The 24,471-nt window shown below is 57.9% G+C and overlaps 1 protein-coding gene across 1 annotated transcript in view; it reads right to left on the minus strand.

The window, feature by feature from the left end:
* The window catches only part of CHD8 (chromodomain helicase DNA binding protein 8), a 47,488-nt gene extending 37,368 nt beyond the window's left edge, over window positions 1-10,120 (minus strand). Inside the window, 5 exon segments of the mRNA XM_075489497.1 lie at window positions 1,233-1,606; window positions 4,069-4,431; window positions 9,378-9,614; window positions 9,616-9,724; window positions 9,726-10,120. Coding sequence (XP_075345612.1) covers window positions 1,233-1,606; window positions 4,069-4,431; window positions 9,378-9,614; window positions 9,616-9,724; window positions 9,726-10,120 — 1,478 coding nt within the window.
* Between the last annotated feature and the right edge of the window lie 14,351 nt (window positions 10,121-24,471).

Raw genomic sequence — 24,471 nt, forward strand, 5'->3', positions numbered from 1 at the left:
GGAGGACAACAGGGACCAAGGGTTGGAGGACAACGGGGTCTAAAGTTGGAGGACAACGAAGGCCAAGGCCTGGGGGACAACGAGGACCAAGGTTGGGGGACAACGAGGACCAAAGGTTGGAGAACAATGAGGCCAAGGGTTGGGGACAACGAGGCCAAGGGTTGGAGGACAACAGGTACCAAAGTTGGAGGACAATGAGGCCAAGGGTTGGGGGACAACGAGGACCAAGGGCTGGCAGACAACGAGGGCCAAGGGCTGGGGGACAACGAGGACCAAGGGTTGGAGGACAACAGGGACCAAGGGTTGGAGGACAACAGGGACCAAGGGTTGGAGGACAACGAGGGCCAAGGGTTGGGGGACAACGGGGACCAAGGGCTGGGGGACAACGAAGGCCAAGGCCTGGGGGACAATGAGGACCAAGGGTTGAGGGACAATGAGACCAAGGCTTGGGGACAACGGGGACCAAGGGTTGGAGGACAACGAGGCCAAGGGTTGGGGACAACGAGGACCGAGGGTTGGAGGACAACGAGGCCAAGGGTTGGGGACAACGAGGCCAAGGGTTGGAGGACAACGAGGGCCAAGGGATGGGGACAACAGGGTCCAAAGTTGGAGGACAACGAGGACCAAGACTTGGGGACAACGAGGACCGAGGGTTGGAGGACAATGAGGACCAAGGGTTGGAGGACAACGAGGACCAAGGGTTGGAGGACAACAAGGACCAAGACTTGGGGACAACGAGGACCAAGACTTGGGGACAACGAGGACCAAGGGTTGGAGGACAATGAGGACCAAGGGTTGGAGAACAATGAGGCCAAGGGTTGGGGACAATGGGGACCAAGGGTTGGAGGACAACGGGGACCAAGGGTTGGAGGACAATGAGGCCAAGGGCTGGGGGACAACGAGGACCAAGGGCTGGGGGACAACAAAGGCCAAGGGTTGGGGACAACAAAGGCCAAGGGTTGGGGACAACAGGGACCAAAGTTGGAGGACAACGAAGGCCAAGGGTTGGGGGACAACGAGGACCAAGGGTTGGGGACAACAAAGGCCGAGGGTTGGGGACAACAAAGGCCGAGGGTTGGGGGACAATGAGGACCAAGGGTTGGAGGACAACAGGAACCAAGTGCTGGGGGACAATGAGGACCAAGGGTTGGAGGACAACGAGGACCAAGGGTTGGGGGACAACGAGGACCAAGGGCTAGGGGACAACGTTTTTGGAGCCGAGGACATCTCACCTGGGTTTGCTGCGTCCCTTGCTCTTGCCGGAACCACCTTGACCTTTGCCCTTGCGGGGTCTCTCCTCCTTGGGTCCCCCGCGCTCGCCGGTCCCTTTCCGCCGGCGTTTGCGCTCGCCCTCCTCCTCGGGCCGGACGCTGGGCAGCTCGTCCTCGTTGAGGACACGGGGGATGTTCTGCTCGCCCCGGGCTCGGGCGCGGGCGATGGCCTCGGCTACGATGCGGTTGGCTTTCTCCTGCTTCTTCTGGTGCTCCAGTTTGCGGCTCTCTTCCGAGGCGCCCCGCGAGCCGGGGCCGGCCAGGGCGGCCACCTCGCTGCTGCTCAGAACCTTCACCACCGATAGACCAGGAGAACCGCCCTGAGATGAACCGGCCTGCGGGGAGAGACGAAATGATGGGGGGCACCAAGGTTGGGCGCAGGAGGACCGAGGTTGGGGGCCACCACCAGGACCACGGTTGGGGACAACAGAATTAGGATTAGGGCCACCAGGACCAAAGTTGGGTGCAAGAGGATCAAGGTTGGGGGCCACCAGGAGCAAGGTTGGGTGCAACAGGACCAAGGTTGGGGGCCACCAGGACCACGGTTGGGCGCAAGAGGACCAAGCTTGGGGGCCACCACCAGGACCAAGGTTGGGGACAACAGAATTAGGATTAGGGCCACCAGGACCAAAGTTGGGTGCAGGAGGACCAAGGCTGGGGGCCACCAGGACCAAGGTTGGCGCAAGAGGACCAAGGTTGGGGGCCACCAGGACCAAGGTTGGGAGCAAGAGGACCAAGGTTGGGGGACACCAGGACCAAGGTTGGGGGCCACCACCAGGACCAAGGTTGGGGGCCACCAGAATTAAGATTAGGGCCACCAGGACCAAAGTTGGATGCAACAGGACCAAGGTTGGGGGCCACCAGGACCAAGGTTGGGTGCAAGAGGACCAAGGCTGGGGGCCACCAGGACCAAGGTTGGGTGCAAGAGGACCAAGATTGGGGGCCACCACCAGGACCACGGTTGGGGACAACAGAATTAGGATTAGGGCCACCAGGACCAAAGTCGGGTGCAAGAGGACCAAGGTTGGGGACCACCAGGACCAAGGTTGGGTGCAAGAGGACCAAGGTTGGGGGCCACCAGGACCAAAGTTGGGTGCAAGAGGACCAAGGTTGGGTGCAAGAGGACCAAGGTTGGGGGACACCAGGACCAAGGTTGGGGGCCACCACCAGGACCAAGGTTGGGGGCCACCAGGACCAAAGTTAGATGCAACAGGACCAAGGTTGGGGGCCACCAAGACCAAGGTTGGGTGCAAGAGGACCAAGGCTGGGGGCCACCAGGACCAAGGTTGGGTGCAAGAGGACCAAGATTGGGGGCCACCACCAGGACCAAGGTTTGGGACAAGAGAATTAAGATTAGGGCCACCAGGACCAAAGTTGGGTGCAAGAGGACCAAGGTTGGGGGCCACCAGGACCAAGGTTGGGTGCAAGAGGACCAAGGTTGGGTGCAAGAGGACCAAGGCTGGGGGCCACCAGGACCAAGGTTGGGTGCAAGAGGACCAAGGTTGGGGCCACCAGGACCAAAGTTGGGGGCAAGAGGACCAAGGTTGGGGGCCACCACCAGGACCAGGGTTGGGCACAACACAACTGAGATTGGGGCCACCACCAGGAGCAAGGTTGGGGGCCACCAGGATCAAGGTTGGGGCCATGAGGACCTAAGTTGGGGACAACACAACTGAGATTGGGGCCACCAAGACCAAGGTTAGGGCCACCAAGACCAACGTTGGGGCCACCAGGACCAAGGTTGGGGCCAACAAAATTAAAATTAGGGCTACCAGGACCAAGGTTGGGCGCAACAGAATTAAGATTAGGGCCACCAGGACCAAGGTTGGGGCCACCAGGACCAAGGTTGGGCGCAACACAATTAAGTTTAGGGCCACCAGGACTAAGGTTGGGGCCACCAGGACCAAGCTTTGGGTCACCAGGACCAAGGTTGGGCGCAACACAATTAAGATTAGGGCCACCAGGACCAAGGTTGGGGCCACCAGGACCAAGGTTGGGCGCAACAGAATTAAGATTAGGGCCACCAGGACCAAGGTTGGGGCCACCAGGATCAAGGTTGGGCACAACACAACTGAGATTGGGGCCACCAGGACCAAGGTTGGGGCCACCAAGACCAAGGTTGGGACCACCAGGACCAAGGTTGGGACCACCAGGACCAAGGTTGGGCGCAACAGAATTAAGATTAGGACCACCAGGACCAAGGTTGGGGCCACCAGGACCAAGCTTCGGGTCACCAGGACCAAGGTTGGGCACAACACAATTAAGTTTAGGGCCACCAGGGCCAAGGTTGGGACCACCAGGACCAAGGTTGGGTGCAAGAGGACCTAAATTGGGGACAACAGAATTAAGATTAGGACCACCAGGACCAAGGTTGGGGCCACCAGGATCAAGGTTGGGCACAACACAACTGAGATTGGGGCCACCAGGACCAAGGTTGGGGACAACAGAATTAAGATTAGGACCACCAGGACCAAGGTTGGGGCCACCAGGATCAAGGTTGGGCACAACACAACTGAGATTGGGGCCACCAGGACCAAGGTTGGGGCCACCAAGACCAAGGTTGGGACCACCAAGACCAAGGTTGGGACCACCAGAACGGGTGGGACCAAATTTGGGCGCAACTCCAGGACAAAGACTCGGGTGCAACCAAACCCAAGCGTCGGGCGCAACACCGGGACCCAAAGCTCGAGAAGAACGGGGACCACGCTCGGACTCAACACCAGGACCACCAACCCCACCACCACCACCACCACCACCACCCAGACCCCCCCCCCCCTAAAACCCCACCCACGCTCACCTGGGGCTGCAGGACCACCTTCAACGGCACCGTCAACCTCTGCCCCGTGCCCCCCACCACCTGCGGCACGGAGGAGACGGCGACGGGAGCCGCTTGCCCGCCGGCGCCGGCGGGTTGCTGGAGAAGCTGGATCTTCTGAGGAGCTCCAGCTTGGCCGGCGGGAGGTTGTTGAACCTGGAGTTGGATGGTGACCACCTTGGCGGGTTGACCCGGAGTCCCTTTGGCTTGACCCAAAGCGGCCAATTGGTTGCCCTGAAGGACTATCTTGCCCGGCAAACTGCCCAAAACCACGTGGCGTTGACCGGGCGGGGCGCTACCGCCCGGCGGCTGTTGCAGGACCAGCGTGATGCGTTTCGATTCGCCCTATAGGAGAAAAGGGGCGGCGGTCAGCGAGAGAAGGGGGAGTCGGGGACGTTTGGGGACCTCAGGGACGGGAGTTTGACCCCCAGGGACCTCAGGAACCCCGTTATGGGTTGGTGACCCCGGTTCTGAGGTTCTCAAGAACTTTGAGGAACTCATCGTCGGGAGGTGACCTCGATCCTGGAGATCTCAAGGACTTTGGGGATTCTGCTGTTGGGGAGGTGACACCAACACTGGGGACCTCTGGGACCTTGGGGACCTCAGGGACCTTGGGGACCTCGTTGTTGGGAGGTGACACCAACCCCAAAGACCTCAGGACCTTTGGGAATCCTGCTCCGGGGAGATGACCCCAACCCTGGACACCTCAAGGACTCTGGGGACCTCGGGACATCGCTGGTGGGAGGTGACCTCGATCCTGGGGACCTCAGGGATCTTGGGGACCCTCTTTTTGGGAAGTGACCCTGATCTTGGGGACACCCAGCACCCCACGCTGAGCCCCCCAACCCCAGAGACCCCAATCCCAGATGATCTTGACCTTGGAGACCACCACCGCCCCACCCTGAGCCCCCCAGCCCCATGGACCCCAACCCCATGGAGATGATCTCGACCTTGGAAACCACCACCGCCCCACCAGGAGCCCCCCAACCCCATGGACCCCAACCCCACGGAGATGATCTCAACCTTGGAGACCACCACCATCCCACCAGGAGCCCCCCAACCCCACGGAGATGATCTCAACCTTGGAGACCACCACCATCCCACCCTGAGCCCCCCAACCCCACGGAGATGATCTCAACCTCGGAGACCACCACCACCCCACCCTGAGCCCCCCAACCCCACGGACCCCAACCCCATGGAGATGACCTCAACCTTGGAGACCACCACCATCCTACCCTGAGCCCCCCGACCCCACGGACCCCAACCCCACGGAGATGATCTCAACCTTGGAGACCACCACCACCCCACCAGGAGCCCCCCAACCCCATGGACCCCAACCCCATGGAGATGATCCTAACCTTGGAGACCACTACTACCCCACGGACCCCAACCCCACGAAGATAATCTCAACCTTGGAGACCACCCCCCCCCCCATCTTGAACCCCCCCCCCCCAAACACCTCAACCCAACGAGATGACCCCACCCTTGAAGACCACCACCACCCCACCATGAAGACCCCAACCCCACGGACCCCAACCCCATGGAGATGATCTCAACCTCGGAGACCACCACCACCCCACAGACCCCAACCCCATGGAGATGATCTCAACCTTGGAGACCACCACCATCCTACCCTGAGCCCCCCAACCCCACGGACCCCAACCCCATGGAGATGATCTCAACCTCGGAGACCACCACCACCCCACCCTGAGGCCCCCAACCCCTCGGAGATGACCTCAACCTCGGAGACCACCACCACCCCACCCTGAGCCCCCCAACCCCATGGAGATGATCTCGACCTTGGAGACCACCACTGCCCCACCCTGAGCCCCCCAACCCCACGGACCCCAACCCCATGGAGATGACCTCAACCTTGGAGACCACCACCATCCCACCCTGAGCCCCCCAACCCCACGGACCCCAACCCCATGGAGATGACCTCAACCTTGGAGACCACCACCATCCCACCCTGAGCCCCCCAACCCCATGGACCCCAACCCCATGGAGATGATCTCAACCTCGGAGACCACCACCACCCCACCCTGAGCCCCCCAACCCCAAGGAGATGACCTCAACCTTGGAGACCACCACCACCCCACCAGGAGCCCCCCAACCCCACGGACCCCAACCCCATGGAGATGACCTCAACCTTGGAGACCACCACCACCCCACCCTGAGCCCCCCAGCCCCATGGACCCCAACCCCATGCAGATGATCTCAACCTTGGAGACAACCACCATCCCACCAGGAGCCCCCCAACCCCACGGACCCCAACCCCATGGAGATGATCTCAACCTTGGAGACCACCACCACCCCACCCTGAGCCCCCCAACCCCATGGACCCCAACCCCATGGAGATGATCTCGACCTTGGAGACGACCACCACCCCACCAGAAGCCCCCCAGCCCCATGGACCCCAACCCCACGGAGATGATCTCAACCTTGGAGACCACCAACACCCCACCCTGAGCCCCCCAACCCCATGGAGATGATCTCAACCTCGGAAACCACCACCACCCCACCCTGAGCCCCCCAACCCCACGGACCCCAACCCCATGGAGATGACCTCAACCTTGGAGACCACCACCGCCCCACCCTGAGCCCCCCAACCCCATGGAGATGATCTCAACCTTGGAGACCACCACCACCTCACCCTGAGCCCCCCAACCCCACGGACCCCAACCCCATGGAGATGACCTCAACCTCAGAGACCACCACCGCCCCACCCTGAGCCCCCCAACCCCACGGAGATGATCTCAACCTCAGAGACCACCACCACCCCACCCTGAGCCCCCCAACCCCATGGAGATGATCTCGACCTTGGAGACCACCACTGCCGCACCCTGAGCCCCCCAACCCCACGGACCCCAACCCCATGGAGATGACCTCAACCTTGGAGACCACCACCACCCCACCCTGAGCCCCCCAGCCCCATGGACCCCAACCCCATGCAGATGATCTCAACCTTGGAGACCACCACCATCCCACCAGGAGCCCCCCAACCCCACGGACCCCAACCCCATGGAGATGATCTCAACCTTGGAGACCACCACCACCCCACCCTGAGCCCCCCAACCCCATGGACCCCAACCCCATGGAGATGTTCTTGACCTCGGAGACCACCACCATCCCACCAGGAGCCCCCCAAACCCACGGAGATGATCTCAACCTCGGAGACCACCACCATCCCACCAGGAGCCCCCCAACCCCATGGACCCCAACCCCATGGAGATGATCTCGACCTTGGAAACCACCACCGCCCCACCAGGAGCCCCCCAACCCCATGGACCCCAACCCCACGGAGATGATCTCAACCTTGGAGACCACCACCACCCCACGGACCCCAAGCCCATGGAGATGATCTCAACCTTGGAGACCACCACCATCCCACCAGGAGCCCCCCAACCCCACGGAGATGATCTCAACCTTGGAGACCACCACCATCCCACCCTGAGCCCCCCAACCCCACGGAGATGATCTCAACCTCGGAGACCACCACCACCCCACCCTGAGCCCCCCAACCCCACGGACCCCAACCCCATGGAGATGACCTCAACCTTGGAGACCACCACCATCCTACCCTGAGCCCCCCGACCCCACGGACCCCAACCCCACGGAGATGATCTCAACCTTGGAGACCACCACCACCCCACCAGGAGCCCCCCAACCCCATGGACCCCAACCCCATGGAGATGATCCTAACCTTGGAGACCACTACTACCCCACGGACCCCAACCCCATGGAGATGATCTCAACCTTGGAGACCACCACCATCCTACCCTGAGCCCCCCAACCCCACGGACCCCAACCCCATGGAGATGATCTCAACCTCGGAGACCACCACCACCCCACCCGGAGGCCCCCAACCCCTCGGAGATGACCTCAACCTCGGAGACCACCACCACCCCACCCTGAGCCCCCCAACCCCATGGAGATGATCTCGACCTTGGAGACCACCACTGCCCCACCCTGAGCCCCCCAACCCCACGGACCCCAACCCCATGGAGATGACCTCAACCTTGGAGACCACCACCACCCCACCCTGAGCCCCCCAGCCCCATGGACCCCAACCCCATGCAGATGATCTCAACCTTGGAGACCACCACCATCCCACCAGGAGCCCCCCAACCCCACGGACCCCAACCCCATGGAGATGATCTCAACCTTGGAGACCACCACCACCCCACCCTGAGCCCCCCAACCCCATGGACCCCAACCCCATGGAGATGTTCTTGACCTCGGAGACCACCACCATCCCACCAGGAGCCCCCCAACCCCACGGAGATGATCTCAACCTCGGAGACCACCACCATCCCACCAGGAGCCCCCCAACCCCATGGACCCCAACCCCATGGAGATGTTCTTGACCTCGGAGACCACCACCACCCCACCCTGAGCCCCCCAACCCCCCGGACCCCAACCCCACGGAGATGATCTCAACCTTGGAGACCACCACCATCCCACCAGGAGCCCCCCAACCCTATGGAGATGATCTCAACCTTGGAGACCACCACCATCCTACCCTGAGCCCCCCAACCCCACGGACCCCAACCCCATGGAGAGGATCTCAACCTCGGAGACCACCACCACCCCACCCTGAGCCCCCCAACCCCATGGACCCCAACCCTATGGAGATGATCTCAACCTTGGAGACCACCACCATCCCACCTGGAGCCCCCCAACCCCACAGACCCCAACCCCACGGAGATGATCTCAACCTTGGAGACCACCACCGCCCCACCCTGAGCCCCCCAACCCCACGGAGATGATCTCAACCTCGGAGACCACCACCACCCCACCCTGAGCCCCCCAACCCCACGGACCCCAACCCCATGGAGATGACCTCAACCTTGGAGACCACCACCATCCTACCCTGAGCCCCCCAACCCCACGGACCCCAACCCCATGGAGAGGATCTCAACCTCGGAGACCACCACCACCCCACCCTGAGCCCCCCAACCCCATGGACCCCAACCCTATGGAGATGATCTCAACCTTGGAGACCACCACCATCCCACCTGGAGCCCCCCAACCCCACAGACCCCAACCCCACGGAGATGATCTCAACCTTGGAGACCACCACCGCCCCACCCTGAGCCCCCCAACCCCACGGAGATGATCTCAACCTCGGAGACCACCACCACCACCCCCAAACACCTCAACCCAACGAGCCGACCCCGCTCCTCGTAGACCCCAACCCCTTCCCCCCCCCCCCCGCACCACCACCACCGGTGGTCGCCCCCCATCCCCACGTCCCCCAAACCCCGCCTCCCCCCGCCCCCTTTCCTCACCTGCGCCGGCGCCGACGTCAAGGTGACGGCGGGTTTTAGGGGGGCGCCGGCTCCTCCCGCCTTGACCGGTTGCAACACCAATTGCTTAACGGGTCGTCCCGGTTGAACCAATCGGTGAACGGCGGCGGCGGCGGGCGGGGCGGCGGCGGTTCCCCCCGCCCCGTTTCCGGCGGAGGCGACTTTGCCCGTTAAAACGGCGGCGGCGTTACCGGTAACGATGGAAACGCCGGGACGAAGTTGGGGGGGTCCCGGTTAAAACCTTGGCGAAGGTCACCTTGCCGCCGTTGGGGGGCGTCCCCCCACCGGCCACCACGGGAGATTGGGGGGGGCCCCCCCCCCGTCGTCGTCGTCCCCCCCGCCGCCGCTGCCGGGGGGGCTTTGAGGATGACGATTTTGGGGGGCTGAGGACCCCCCGCCGCCGCCGGCGCCGCCGGGGTGGGGGGGGGCAAAGCGGTGGCCACCCCCATAAAGGGGTTGCCTTGACTGAGGACTTCGCGGTCGGCGGCGAGCGGGGCTCGAGGGGGGTCGGGAGGATTTGGGGGGGGCAAAGGGTTTTCGGGGGGGGGGAAGGGGGGGGTCTTGGGGGGCTTGAGGGGGGGGGGTGGGGGGGGTCTAAAGCCCCCGATAAACCCAAAGCTTCTTCGATGGGGTCGTGGGGGGGGGGGGGCGAAGGTTTCGTCCGTCAGGGGGTCGAGGCCGAAGAGGTTGGGGTCGTCGAAGAGGTCCATGATGGGGTCGGCCATTGTTTTTTTTTTTTTGGGGGGGGGGGGGGGTTAGAGGGGGGTTGGGGGTGTCCCCCCCCCCCCCAAAAAAAAAAAGAAAAATAAAAAAAAAGGGGGGGTTCGGGGCTCACGTCAAGCGGCGGGGGGAGGCCGGAGCGCCGGGCTGTGGGGGGAGAAAAGAGACAACGGGTGAGGGGGGGGGGGACCCCCCAAAAAAAAAATCACCCCCCCCCCCCAAAATGTGACGGTCCACCCCCCCCCCAAATTTACCAGCCCCCCCCCCCCCCCCCCAATTTGCCAGCCCACGGCCCAAAGTTGGCAGCCCCCCCCCCCCCCTTAAATTGAGGCCTAGAGGGGCCCCCAAATTGCTGAGCCCCCCCCCCGGCAAGTTCAGGGGGGGTAGAGAGGCCCCCCCCGCAGGGGGAACTGGGACGCCCAGTTAGAGGGGGAATGGGGGGACTGGGACTCCCAGTAAGAGGGGAACCGGGGGAAACTGGGACCCCCGGTTAGAGGGGGAATGGGGGGACTGGGGTGCCCAGTTAGAGGGGAACTGGGGGGACTGGGGTGCCCAGTAAGAGGGGGCAATGGGGGGACTGGGATCCCAGTAAGAGGGGAACTGGGGTGCCCAGTAAGAGGGGGAATGGGGGAACTGGGATCCCAGTAAGAGGGGAACTGGGGTGCCCAGTAAGAGGGGGAATGGGGGGACTGGGATCCCAGTAAGAGGGGAACTGGGGTGCCCAGTAAGAGGGGAACTGGGGGGACTGGGGTGCCCAGTTAGAGGGGGAATGGGGGGACTGGGATCCCAGTAAGAGGGGAACTGGGGTGCCCAGTAAGAGGGGAACTGGGGGGACTGGGGTGCCCAGTAAGAGGGGAACTGGGGGGACTGGGGTGCCCAGTAAGAGGAGGAATGGGGGAACTGGGATCCCAGTAAGAGGGGAACTGGGGTGCCCAGTAAGAGGGGAACTGGGGGGACTGGGGTGCCCAGTTAGAGGGGGAATGGGGGGACTGGGATCCCAGTAAGAGGGGAACTGGGGTGCCCAGTAAGAGGGGAACTGGGGGGACTGGGGTGCCCAGTTAGAGGGGGAATGGGGGGACTGGGATCCCAGTAAGAGGGGAACTGGGGTGCCCAGTAAGAGGGGAACTGGGGGGACTGGGGTGCCCAGTAAGAGGGGGAATGGGGGGACTGGGATCCCAGTAAGAGGGGGACTGGGGGGACTGGGGTGCCCAGTTAGAGGGGGGATGGGGGGACTGGGATCCCAGTAAGAGGGGAACTGGGGTGCCCAGTAAGAGGGGGACTGGGGTGCCCAGTAAGAGGGGGAATGGGGGGACCGCATCCCAGTAAGAGGGGAACTGGGGTGCCCAGTAAGAGGGGAACTGGGGGGACTGGGGTGCCCAGTTAGAGGGGGGATGGGGGGACTGGGGTGCCCAGTTAGAGGGGAACTGGGGGGACTGGGGTGCCCAGTAAGAGGGGGGAATGGGGGGACTGGGATCCCAGTAAGAGGGGAACTGGGGTGCCCAGTAAGAGGGGAACTGGGGGGACTGGGGTGCCCAGTTAGAGTGGGAATGGGGGGACTGGGATCCCAGTAAGAGGGGAACTGGGGTGCCCAGTTAAAGGGAAAATGGGGGGACTGGGATCCCAGTAAGAGGGGAACTGGGGGAAACTGGGACCCCCAGTTAGAGGGGGAATGGGGGGACTGGGATCCCAGTAAGAGGGGAACTGGGGTGCCCAGTAAGAGGGGAACTGGGGGGACTGGGGTGCCCAGTAAGAGGGGGAATGGGGGGACTGGGATCCCAGTAAGAGGGGAACTGGGGTGCCCAGTAAGAGGGGGAATGGGGGGACTGGGGTGCCCAGTAAGAGGGGAACTGGGACTCCCAGTAAGAGGGGAACCGGGGGAAACTGGGACCCCCAGTTAGAGGGGAATGGGGGGACTGGGGTTCCCAGTAAGAGGGGAACTGGGGGGACTGGGATCCCAGTAAGAGGGGGAATGGGGGGACTGGGACACCCAGTTAGAGGGGGAATGGGGGGACTGGGACCTCAGTAAGAGGGGAACTGGGGAAACTGGGGTGCCCAGTAAGAGGGGAATGGGGGAACTGGGACATCCAGTTAGAGGGGAACTGGGGAAACTGGGACCCCCAGTAAGAGGGGAACTGGGGAAACTGGGACCCCCAGTAAGAGGGGAACTGGGGGGACTGGGATCCCAGTAAGAGGGGAACTGGGGTGCCCAGTTAGGGGGGAAATGGAGGAAACTGGGATCCCAGTAAGAGGGGAACTGGGGGGACTGGGATCCCAGTAAGAGGGGCAATGGGGGAACTGGGACGCCCAGTAAGAGGGGAACTGGGGGGACTGGGGTGCCCAGTAAGAGGGGAACTGGGGGAAACTGGGGCCTCAGTAAGAGAGGAATTGGGGGGACTGGGATCCCAGTAAGAGGGGAACGGTGGAACTGGGGTGCCCAGTTAGGGGGGAAATGGGGGAAACTGGGATCCCAGTAAGAGGAGAACGGGGGAACTGGGACGCCCAGTTAGAGGGGAACTGGGGGGACTGAGATCCCAGTAAGAACAGAACGGGGAAACTGGGGTGCCCAGTTAGGGGGGAACTGGGGGAAACTGGGACCCCAGTAAGAGGGGGAATGGGGGAACTGGGACGCCCAGTTAGAGGGGAACCGGGGGAAACTGGGACCCCCAGTTATAGGGGAACGAGGGGACTGGGGTGCCCATTTAGAGGGGAATTGGGGAAACTGGGATCCCCAGTAAGAAGGGAATGGGGGAACCGGGACGCCCAGTAAGAGAGGAACCGGGGGAAACTGGGGTCCCCAGTATAGAGGGGAATGGGGGAAACTGGGGTGCCCAGTTAGAGATGAACTGGGACTCCCAGTAAGAGTGTAACTGGGGGAAATTGTGACCCCAGTAAGAGGGGAATGGGGGAACTGGGGTGGCCCAGTTAGAGGGGAACTGGGGGAAACTGGAACGCCCAGTAAGAGGGAAATGGGGGGAAGGGGGGGGGCCCAGTTAGAGGGGAACTGGGACAAACTGGGACTCCCAGTAAGAGGGGAACTGGGGAAACCCCCAGTTAGAGGGAAACTGAGAAAAACTGGGGTGCCCAGTTAGGGGGGAAATGGGGGAACTGGGACGCCCAGTAAGAGGGGAACTGGGGGAAACTGGGACCCCCAGTAAGAGGGGAATGGGGGAACTGGGGTCCCCAGTTAGAGGGGAAGTGGGGGAACGTGGGACTCCCAGTAAGAGGGGAACGGGGGAACTGGGACGCCCAGTTAGAGGGGAACTGAGGGAAACTGGGGTGCCCAGTTAGGGGGGAAATGGGGAAACTGGGACCCCAGTAAGAGAGAAACTGGGGGAAACTGGACCCCCAGTGAGAGGGGAATGGGGGAACTGGGGTGGCCAGTTAGGGGGGAACTGGGACCCCCAGTAAGAGGGGAATGGGGGAACTGGGACACCCAGTTAGAGGGGAACTGGGACTCCCCGTAAGAGTGGAACTGGGGGAAACTGGGGTGCCCAGTTAGAGGGGAACTGGGATCCCCAGTAAGAGGGGAACAGAGGAAACTGGGGTGCCCAGTAAGAGGGGAATGGGGTCCCAGTTAGAGGGGAACTGGGGGAAACTGGGACCCCAGTAAGAGGGGAATGGGGGAACTGGGACTCCCAGTAAAAGGGGAACTGGGACCCCCAGTAACAGGCAAATGGGGGGGGCACTGGGGTGCCCAGTTAGAGAGTATAGGGGGATACTGGGGGCCCAGTTACAGCCCAACTGGGCCTCCCAGTAAGAGAGGAAGGGGAAGCACTGGGCCTCCCAGTTACAGCCCAACTGGGTCTCCCAGTAAGAGGGACAGGGGGGGTCACTGGGCCTCCCAGTAAGAGGGGAACGGGAAGTACTGGGCCTCCCAGTAACGGGGGTGGAGGGGGGGGCACTGGGCCTCCCAGTTTCAGGACTAGGGGGGTCACTGGGCCTCCCAGTAAGAGGGGAACGGGAAGCACTGGGCCTCCCAGTTACAGCCCGACTGGGCCTCCCAGTAAGAAAGGCGGGGGGGGGGCACTGGGCCTCCCAGTAAGAGGGGAACGGGAAGCACTGGGCCTCCCAGTAAGAGAGACGGGGGGGGTCACTGGGCCTCCCAGTAAGAGGGGAACGGGGGGGTGGGGAGGCACTGGGCCTCCCAGTAAGAGGGGAACGGGAAGCACTGGGCCTCCCAGTTACAGCCCGACTGGAACCACTGGGCCTCCCAGTTACAGCCCGACTGGGCCTCCCAGTAAGAAAGGGGGGGGGGGGGGGGCACTGGGCCTCCCAGTAAGAGAGACGGGGGGGTCACTGGGCCTCCCAGTAAGAGGGGAACGGGAAGCACTGGGCCTCCCAGTAAGAGAGACGGGGGGGGTCACTGGGCCTCCCAGTAAGAGGGGAACGGGGGGGTGGGGAGGCACTGGGCCTCCCAGTAAGAGGGGAACGGGAAGCACTGGGCCTCCCAGTTACAGCCCGACTGGAACCACTGGGCCTCCCAGTAAGAAAGGGGGGGGGGGGGGGGGGGGCACTGGGCCTCCCAGTAAGAGAGACGGGGGGGTCACTGGGCCTCCCAGTAAGAGGGGAACGGGGGGGGTGGGGAGGCACTGGGCCTCCCAGTAACCCCCCCCCAGCCCTCCCAGTCCCTCCCCCCCCCTCCGCCATACTCTCGCCCCCCCCTCCCTCCGCCAGGGGGCGGGGCCAAACCATCCGTGAGGCGATGGGGGGGGGGGGGGACGACACACACCAGGCCCTTCCCCTCCCCCCCCCCCCCCCCCCCCCCCCAAAAAATAAACCTCCCGGCGGGGCCTTACCTGCGGCAGCGGGGGGAGGGGAGGGGGGGGGGTTGTCTCCTGGTGGGGGGGGAGGGGCGGGGTGGGGGGGGGGAGGGGGGGGGGGTGTGGTGGTTGGTGTCCGTCTCCCCCCCCCCCCGCGGTTTTGGCGGTGGCCTCACCCCGCGGGGCGCGAGAACAAGGCGGCGGCGCGTGCACGGCGCAACCCAGCCGGCTGGCGGCCGCCTCGAGCCCCGCCCACTCCTACCTTTTCCCCTTACGCTATTGGTCCTTTCCTCCCCTTTACCCCCTCCCCCTCCTTTCAATAAATGGGCGGGGATTAACCTAGCGAGGTAGGTTGAGCTCTTACCTACCCGGAAGGGGGCCTTAAGGGGTGGCCGCGGCGTTGCCTGAGTCAACGCCGTCAGGCAGCGCCGAGGGCAGCCCGGCCGCCATCTTGTCTCGCTGAGGGGGAAAGGGGGGGGGTCCTTAACCCCCTCCCCGCCATGGCCGCCGCGCCGAGACCTCGATGGCGCCTCACCCCCCACCCCCCCCCTTAAAACCCCTTTAAAACAGCGAAACCTCCTCCTAAATCGCTTTATTTAACCCTAAAACACGCGCAGAACCCCTCAGCCCCCCCCTTCCTCTATTCACCCTGTCAAAAAAACCCACAAAAAAACGCTGAATAACCACCCCAATCGCCCCGAAAAGCTCGGTTGGCTTTATGAGCCGCAAAATAGCTCAAAACGGCACCGTGGCCCTCACAAAATCACCCCTCTTTTTTTTTATTTTTTTTGCTAAATGGAGAACTTGACGCCCCGGAAATCACCCCTCTTTTTTTTTATTTTTTTTGCTAAATGGAGAACTTGACGCCCCGGAGGAAATTGGGGAGGAAATTGTGGCCAAACTCCCTCCAAAAAAAAAAAAAAAACCAAACCAATTATGAAGCCCCCAAGTAGCTCGAAATTACAGCCAAACGCTGCCGAGGTGAGAGCTTTTTTTCTTAATAAAAGGCAGGAAAAATGATAATTGATAATTTTTGAGAGAGTTTGGGTTAAGATTGTGATCCAACTCTCTCGAAAGATCAGTTTAAAACGGCCCAAATACCTTGAAATAGCGCCCAAATCTCCCCAAATACCTCAAAATAGGCCTCAAATCCCCCCAAATACCTCAAAATAGCCCCCCAAATTACCTCAAAATACTTCAAAATAGCCCCCAAATCCCCCAAATACCTCAAAATCCCTCAAAATAGCCCCCAAATCCCACAAAATACCTCAAAATTGCCCCCAAATGCCCCAAAATAGCCCTGAAATCCACCCAAATACCTCAAACCCCCCCAAAAGACCTAAAAATAGCCCCCAAGATATCTCAAAATAGCCCCCAAATCCCCCAAAATACCTCAAAATAGCCCCAAATCCCCCCAAAGACCTGAAAATAGCCCCCAAAATATCTCAAAATACCTCAAAATAGCCCCAAATCCCCCAAAAAACCTGAAAATAGCCCCCAAAATATCTCAAAATACCTCAAAAGAGCCCCCAAATCCCCCCAAATAACCCCAAATCCCCCCAAAATAGCCCCCAAATTCCCCAAAATATCTCAAAATAGCTCAAAATTGCGCCCAAATCCCCCAAAATAGCCCCCAAATCCCCCCAAAAGAGCTGAGAATAGCCCCCAAAATATCTCAAAATACCTCACAATAGCCCCCAAATCCCCCAAAATACCTCAAAATACCTCCAAAATCCTCCCAAATAGCACACAAATCCCTCCAAATACCTCAAAATAGCCCCCCATTCCCCCAAATACCTCAAAATAGCCCCCAAATCCCACAAAATACCTCAAAATTGCCCCAAATCCCCCCAAAATCCCCCCAAATCTCCCCAAATACCTCAAAATAGCCCCCAAATTACCTCAAAATAGCCCCCAAATAGGGCCCAAATCCCCCCAAATAGGGCCCAAATCCCCCAAATACCTCAAAATATGTCAAAATTGCCCCCAAATCCCCCAAAATAGCCCCAAAATAACCCCCAAATCTCCAAAATACCTCAAAATATCCCCCAAAAGATCTCAAAATAGCCCCCAAATCCCCCAAAAGAGCTGAAAATAGTCCCCAAAATATCTCAAAATACCTCACAATAGCCCCCAAAGCCCCAAAATACCCCCCAATCCCCCCAAAGCCCCAAAATACCTCAAAATAGCCCCAAAATCTCAAAATACCTTGAAATAGCCCCCAAATACCTCAAAATAGCCCCCAAATCCCCCAAAATAGCCCCCAAAATATCACAATACCTTGAAATAGCCCCCAAATACCTCAAAATAGCCCCCAAATCCCCCAAAATATCACAAAATACCTCAAAATTGCCCCCAAATCCCCCGAAAATACCTCAAAGTAGCCCCCCAATTACCTCAAAATACTTCAAAATAGCCCCAAAATCTCAAAATACCTCGAAATAGCCCCCAAATACCTCAAAATACCTCAAAATTGCCCCCAAATCCCCCCAAATCCCTCAAAATAACCCCAAATCCCCCCAAAATACATCAAAATAGCACCCAAATACCTCAAAATGCCCCAAAATAGCCCCCAAATCCCCCAAAATACTTCAAAATTGCCCCCAAATACCTCAAAATCCCTCAAAATACCTCAAAATTGCCCCCAAATACCTCAAAATCCCTCAAAATAACCCCAAATCCCCCAAAATATCTCAAAATTGCCCCCACATCCCCCCAAATCCCTCAAAATAACCCCAAATCCCCCCAAAATACCTCAAAATTCCCCCCAAAATATCTCAAAATACCTCAAAATTGCCCCCAAATCCCTCAAAATTCCCCCCAAAATCTCAAAATCCCTCAAAATAGCCCCCAAATCCCTCAAAATAGACCCAAATCCCCCAAAATAGCTCCAATACCCCCAAATCTCCCAAAAATACGTCAAAAATCGCCCCCAAATCCCCCCAGATCCCTCAAAATACCCCAAAACCCCGCAAAATCGCCCCAAAATCCCGCAAAATCGCCCCAAAACCCCGCAAAATCGCCCCAAAACCCCGCAAATGGGCTTTTTTTATTAACGTAAAATGGGAAAAAAATGATAATTAACCGTTTCGGAGAAAACTGAGGTCAAGATTGTGACCAAACCCTTTCAAAAATTCCATTTTAAATTGAAAAAAAACCCCAAAATCGCTCAAAACTGTCCCCGAATTCCCCAAAATGCTCGTTTTTGTTAACGAGAGAAGGAAACCCTCGGAATTAACCGTTCTCGAGGAAATCGGGCTCAAAATTGAGGCCGAAGCCCCTGAAAAAAAATCCGTTTGAAACAAGAAATAACAGGAAAACGGCAGCGAAATCCTCCCAAATTCCATTTTTTTTTAATAAAAAGCAGAAAAAAAATTATAATTAACCAATTCCTGAGGAAATTGGGGTCCAAATCGTGGCCAAACCCCCTCAAAAAATCCCTTTTAACCCTAAAAAACCTCAACTTGATGCCCAAATCCCCCAAATTGACTTTTTTTGGTTAAAAAAAAATCAGAAAATTCAAAATTACCCCCCCAAAGAGGCAACGGAAATCAAAATTGATCCCCAAACCCCTAAAAATTCGGGTTTCAACCCCAAAAAGAGCTCAAAACAGCCCTCATCCCCCAAAATTAACTTTTTTTGTTAACTGCGGGTCGAAAAATTCAGAATTAACGACCGAAAAAAAGAAATTGGGTCAAAATGGAGGCCAAGGCCCGTAAATAATCACATTTAACCCCCCAAAATGACTCAAAATGGGACAAAACTCCCTCCAAAATGCACTTTTTTTAATTAATAAATGTAAAAAAAATTATAATTACCCATCCCTGATGAAATTAAGGTCAAAACGGGCGCCAACCCGCCCCAAAAAATTCCGTTTTTAACCCCAAACCAGCTCCAAATTCCACCAATTAATTAATTGGCCAATTAATTAAAAGCGCTGAAACTCCCCCAAACGAGCTTTTTTAGCGGTAAAATTAACCATTTTTGTTTAGCAACCCCCTTTTTTTTTTTTATCCTTTTTTCAAAGGAAAACGAGCGCCAAAGCCTACCCCTCGCCCCTTCCTCTTCCAAAAAACCTTACCAAAAACGGGGCGAAAATCCTTTTTGAGCGTTTTTTAAATGCCACAAATCCCCGTTATTCACCCGTAACCCCCCAAAAAAGCTTAAAAAAAACCTGCCCTAAACCCCGATTTTTGCGATTTTTAACGAACTTTGAACGCCGGACGTCCCCCCGCCCACCTCAGAAGAAACGAACGGCGCCTTCGGTCCAAACCCGCCCGGTTTTTTGGGTCCAAAAGCGAGAAAAAGTCAAAAAAAACCCGAGCAAAAAGCTGAAATTTGGTGGGATGTGAAAACACCCCGAAATGGGGAATTGGGGATGGGCGGGGCTTGAGAGGGCGTGGCCTTGACGCCATGTTGGGTCTTGGCCGCGTTCGGCGCCGTCCCGCTGGCGCCGGCAACGCCCAATGGGGCCTGTTGGGTGTCGGCCAACGTCTTGGCCAAGACCTTGACGGAGGCCTTGGTCAACGTCAACGTCTCGGCCAAGATCTTGGTGAACGTCAACGTCTTGGCCGAGATTTTGGTGAAGGTCAACGTCGACGTCTTGACCACGATCATGGTGAACGTCGACGTCTTGACCACGATTTTGGTGAACGTCAACGTCTTGACCAGGATCGTGGTGAAGGTCAACGTCTTGACCAAGATTTTGAGCAACGTCAACGTCTTCACCAGGATCGTGGTGAAGGTCAACGTCTTGACCATGATCGTGGTGAAGGTCAACGTCTTGACCAAGATTTTAGGCAACGGCAACGTCTTGACCAAGATCTTGGTGAACGTCAACATCAACGTCTTGACCAGGATCGTGGTGAACGTCAACGTCTTGACCAAGATCTTGGTGAACGTCAACGTCTTGACCAAGATTTTGAGCAACGTCAACGTCTTGACCAGGATCGTGGTGAACGTCAACGTCTTGACCAAGATCTTGGTGAACATCAACGTCTTGACCAAGATTTTGAGCAATGCCAACATCTTGACCAGGATCGTGGTGAAGCTCAATGTCTTGAGCAAGATTTTGGTGAAGGTCAACGTCTTGACCGACATTTTGGCCAAGGTCAACGTCTTGACCAGGATCTTGGTGAACGTCAACGTCTTGACCAAGATTTTAGGCAACGTCAACATCTTGACCAAGATCTTGGTGAACGTCAACATCAACGTCTTGACCAGGATCGTGGTGAACGTCAACGTCTTGACCAAGATTTTGAGCAACGTCAACGTCTTGACCAGGATCGTGGTGAACATCAACGTCTTGACCAAGATCTTGGTGAACATCAACGTCTTGACCAAGATTTTGAGCAACACCAACATCTTGACCAGGATCGTGGTGAAGCTCAATGTCTTGAGCAAGATTTTGGTGAAGGTCAATGTCTTGACCAAGATTTTGGCCAAGGTCAACGTCTTGACCAGGATCTTGGTGAACGTCAACGTCTTGACCAAGATCTTGAGCCACGTCAACGTCTTGGCCGAGATTTTGGTGAAGGTCAACGTCAACGTCTTGACCAGGATCGTGGTGAACATCAAAGTCTTAACCAAGATCGTGGTGAACGTCAACGTCTTGACCAAGATTTTGAGCAACGTCAACGTCTTGACCAAGATCTTGGTGAACATCAACGTCTTGACCAAGATTTTGAGCAACACCAACGTCTTGACCAGGATCGTGGTGAACATCAAAGTCCTAACCAAGATCGTGGTGAACGACAACGTCTTGACCAAGATTTTGAGCAACACCAACGTCTTGACCACGATCATGGTGAACATCAACGTCTTGACCAAGATTGTGGTGACCGTCAACATCTTGACCAGGATCGTGGTGAAGGTCAATGTCTTGACCAAGATCTTGGTGAAGGTCAACGTCTTGGCCGAGATTTTGGCCAAGGTCAACGTCTTGACCAAGGCTTGACCGAGACCTTGACCAAGTCAACATCTTGCCCAAGACCTTGACCACCATCAATGTCTTGACCAAGACCGTGGCAAACATCACCATCTTGCCCAAGACCTTGACCAACATCAAGATCTTGACCATAGCTTGACCAAAACCTTGGCCAACGTCAATATCTTCGCCAAGACCTTGGCCAACACCAACATCTTGACCAAGACCTTGGCCACCGTCAAGATCTTCACCAAGTCTTTGGACAACATCAACAGCTTGACCAAGGCTTGACCAAGACCTTGGCCAACATCAAAATCTTGACCAAGACCTTGACCAAGACCTTGACCAACGTTAAGACCTTCACCAAGACCTTGATCAAGACCTTGACCAACGTTAAGACCTTCACCAAGACCTTGATCAAGACCTTGACCAACGTCAAGGTCTCCACCAGGACTTGACCAAGACCTTGACCAACATCAAGACCTTCACCAAGACCTTGACCAAGACCTTGGCCACCGTCAAGACCTTCACCAAGACCTTGACCAAGACCTTGACCAACGTCAAGACCTTCACCAAGACCTTGACCAAGACCTTGACCAGGACTTGACCAGGACCTTGACCAACGTCAAGATCTTCACCAGGACTTGACCAAGACCTTGTCCAACATCAAGATCTTGACCAAGACCTTGTCCAAGACCTTGACCAACGTCAAGGTCTCCACCAGGACTTGACCAAGACCTTGACCAACATCAAGACCTTCACCAAGACCTTGACCAAGACCTTGGCCACCGTCAAGACCTTCACCAAGACCTTGACCAAGACCTTGACCAACGTCAAGACCTTCACCAAGACCTTGACCAACGTCAAGACCTTCACCAAGACCTTGACCAAGACCTTGACCAACGTCAAGACCTTCACCAGGACTTGACCAAGACCTTGACCAACGTCAAGATCTTCACCAGGACTTGATCAAGACCTTGTCCAACATCAAGATCTTGACCAAGACCTTGTCCAAGACCTTGACCAACGTCAAGATCTCCACCAGGACTTGACCACAACCTTGACCAACGTCAAGACCTTAACCAAGACCTTGACCAACATCAAGACCTTGACCAACGTCAAGATCTTCACCAGGACTTGACCAAGACCTTGTCCAACATCAAGATCTTGACCAAGACCTTGTCCAAGACCTTGACCAACGTCAAGATCTCCACCAGGACTTGACCACAACCTTGACCAACGTCAAGACCTTGACCAAGACCTTGACCAACATCAAGACCTTGACCAACGTCAAGGTCTCCACCAGGACTTGACCAAGACCTTGACCAACGTCAAGACCTTCACCAAGACCTTGGCCAAGACCTTGGCCACCGTCAAGACCTTCACCGAGACCTTGGTGGACGTCAACGTCTTCACCAGGGCCTTGGTGGACGTCAACCTCTTGCCCAACACTTGCCCAAGGCCTCGGCATTCTGCCCCGCCCTCCCCTTCCCGGGGGCGGGGCCTTGGCCCGACCCCACCCCCCTATGACCCCACCCCCCTATGACCCCACCCCCCCCACACCCGACGTCACCTCTGATTGGCGATGACCTCGATGGGGGCGGCGGCCGAGCGGGAGGTCTCCTTCCTGGGGGGGGGGAGGGGCCGTTAAGGGGATGGGGGAGGGGCAAATTGGGGGGGGAGGGGCAAATTGGGGGGGGAGGGGCAAATTGGGGGGGGGAGGGGCCCAAAATCGGGGGGGTTGCCCCATTTTGGGGGTACCCGGTGATGTCACAGAGGAGGAGGAGGGGCAGGGCGGGGCCCCAAAGGCTGCCCCTCCCCCCCCATAGCCCCGCCCATCCCCCATAGCCCCCTATAGGATCCTCCTGCCCCCTATAGCCCTCCCATAGGCTCCTTCTGCCCCCTATGCCCCCTGATATCCTCCCTATAGGCCCCATAGCGCCCTATAGCGCCTCCATAGACCCCTATAGCCCCCTATAGCACCTCCATAGCCCCCTATATCACATCCATAGCGCCCTATAGCGCCTCCATAGACTCCTATAGCCCCCTATAGCACCTCCATAGCCCTCTATATCACATCCATAGCTCCCTATAGCACCTCCATAGATCCCTATATCACATCCATAGCCCCCTATAGCGCCTCTATAGCCCCCTATAGCGCCCTATATCACCTCCATAGACCCCTATAGTGCCGCCATAGCTCCCTATAGCGCCCTATATCACCTCCATAGCCCCCTACAGCCCACTATATTGCCTCCATAGCCCCCTATAGCGGCCTATATTGCCTCCATAGACCCCTATAGCGCCTCCATAGACCCCTATAGCCCCCTATAGCACCTCCATAGCCCCCTATATCACATCCATAGCGCCCTATAGCGCCTCCATAGACTCCTATAGCCCCCTATATCACATCCATAGCTCCCTATAGCGCCTCCATAGACCCCTATAGCACCCTATAGCACCTCCATAGCCCCCTATATCACATCCATAGCCCCCTATAGGGCCTCCATAGCCCCCTATAGGGCCCTATATTGCCTCCATAGACCCCTATAGCGCCGCCATAGCCCCTTATAGCACCCTATATCACCTCCATAGCCCGCTATCGCGCCCTATATCACCTCCATAGCCCGCCATAGCGCCCTATAGCGCCTCCATAGCCCCCTATAGTACCGCCATAGCCCCCTATAGTGCCCTATATCACCTCCATAGCCCGCTATAGCGCCCTATATCGCCTCCATAGACCCCTATAGTGCCGCCATAGCCCCCTATAGCTCCCTATATCACCTCCATAGCCCCCATAGCACCCTATATCGCCTCCATAGACCCCTATAGTGCCGCCATAGCCCCTTATAGCACCCTATATCACCTCCATAGCCCCCATAGCACCCTATATCGCCTCCATAGACCCCTATAGTGCTGCCATAGCCCCCTATAGCTCCCTATATCACCTCCATAGCCCCCTATAGGCCCTCCACAGGCCCCTACATCTCCCCATAGGTTCCCATATGCCCTTATATCCCGGCCTATACGCCACTCTATCCCCCATATTCTCCTCCCCCAGGCCCCTATATCCCCCCATAAGCCCTCCATAGGCCCCTATATCCCCCCAGAATCCCCCTATAGTCCCCTATACCTCCCCATATCCCCCCTATACCCCCTCATATCTCCCCTATGTGCCCCTGTACCCCCCATAGGTCCCCCCTCCATAGGCCCCTGTATCCCCCCTATAGGCCCCCATATCCCCCTGTACCCCCCATAGGTCCCTATAGTCCCCCTTATCCCCCCTATAGGTCCCCACATATCCCCTATAGGCGTCCATATCCCTCCTATAAGCCCCTGTACCCCCCCATATCTCCCCTATACCCCCCATATTCCTCCAATAGGTTCCTTATAATGCCCATAGGTTCCCTATATCCCCCCATATTACTCCTATAGACCCTTATATCTCCCATATACCCCCACATAGTTCCCTATACCCCCCCATAGTTCCCCCAATATCTCCCCTATATCTAATACCCCCTATATCTCCCCTATAGGCCCCTATCTCCCCCCATATTCCTCCTATACACCCCCATAGGCCCCCTATAGGCCCCATATTCCTCCTACAGACCCCTATATCTCCCCTATAGGCCTCTATATTCCCCAACAAGTACCCTATAACCCCCATAGA

This window comes from Mycteria americana, unplaced genomic scaffold, assembly GCF_035582795.1.
Source record: "Mycteria americana isolate JAX WOST 10 ecotype Jacksonville Zoo and Gardens unplaced genomic scaffold, USCA_MyAme_1.0 Scaffold_162, whole genome shotgun sequence".
NCBI lineage: Eukaryota > Metazoa > Chordata > Aves > Ciconiiformes > Ciconiidae > Mycteria > Mycteria americana.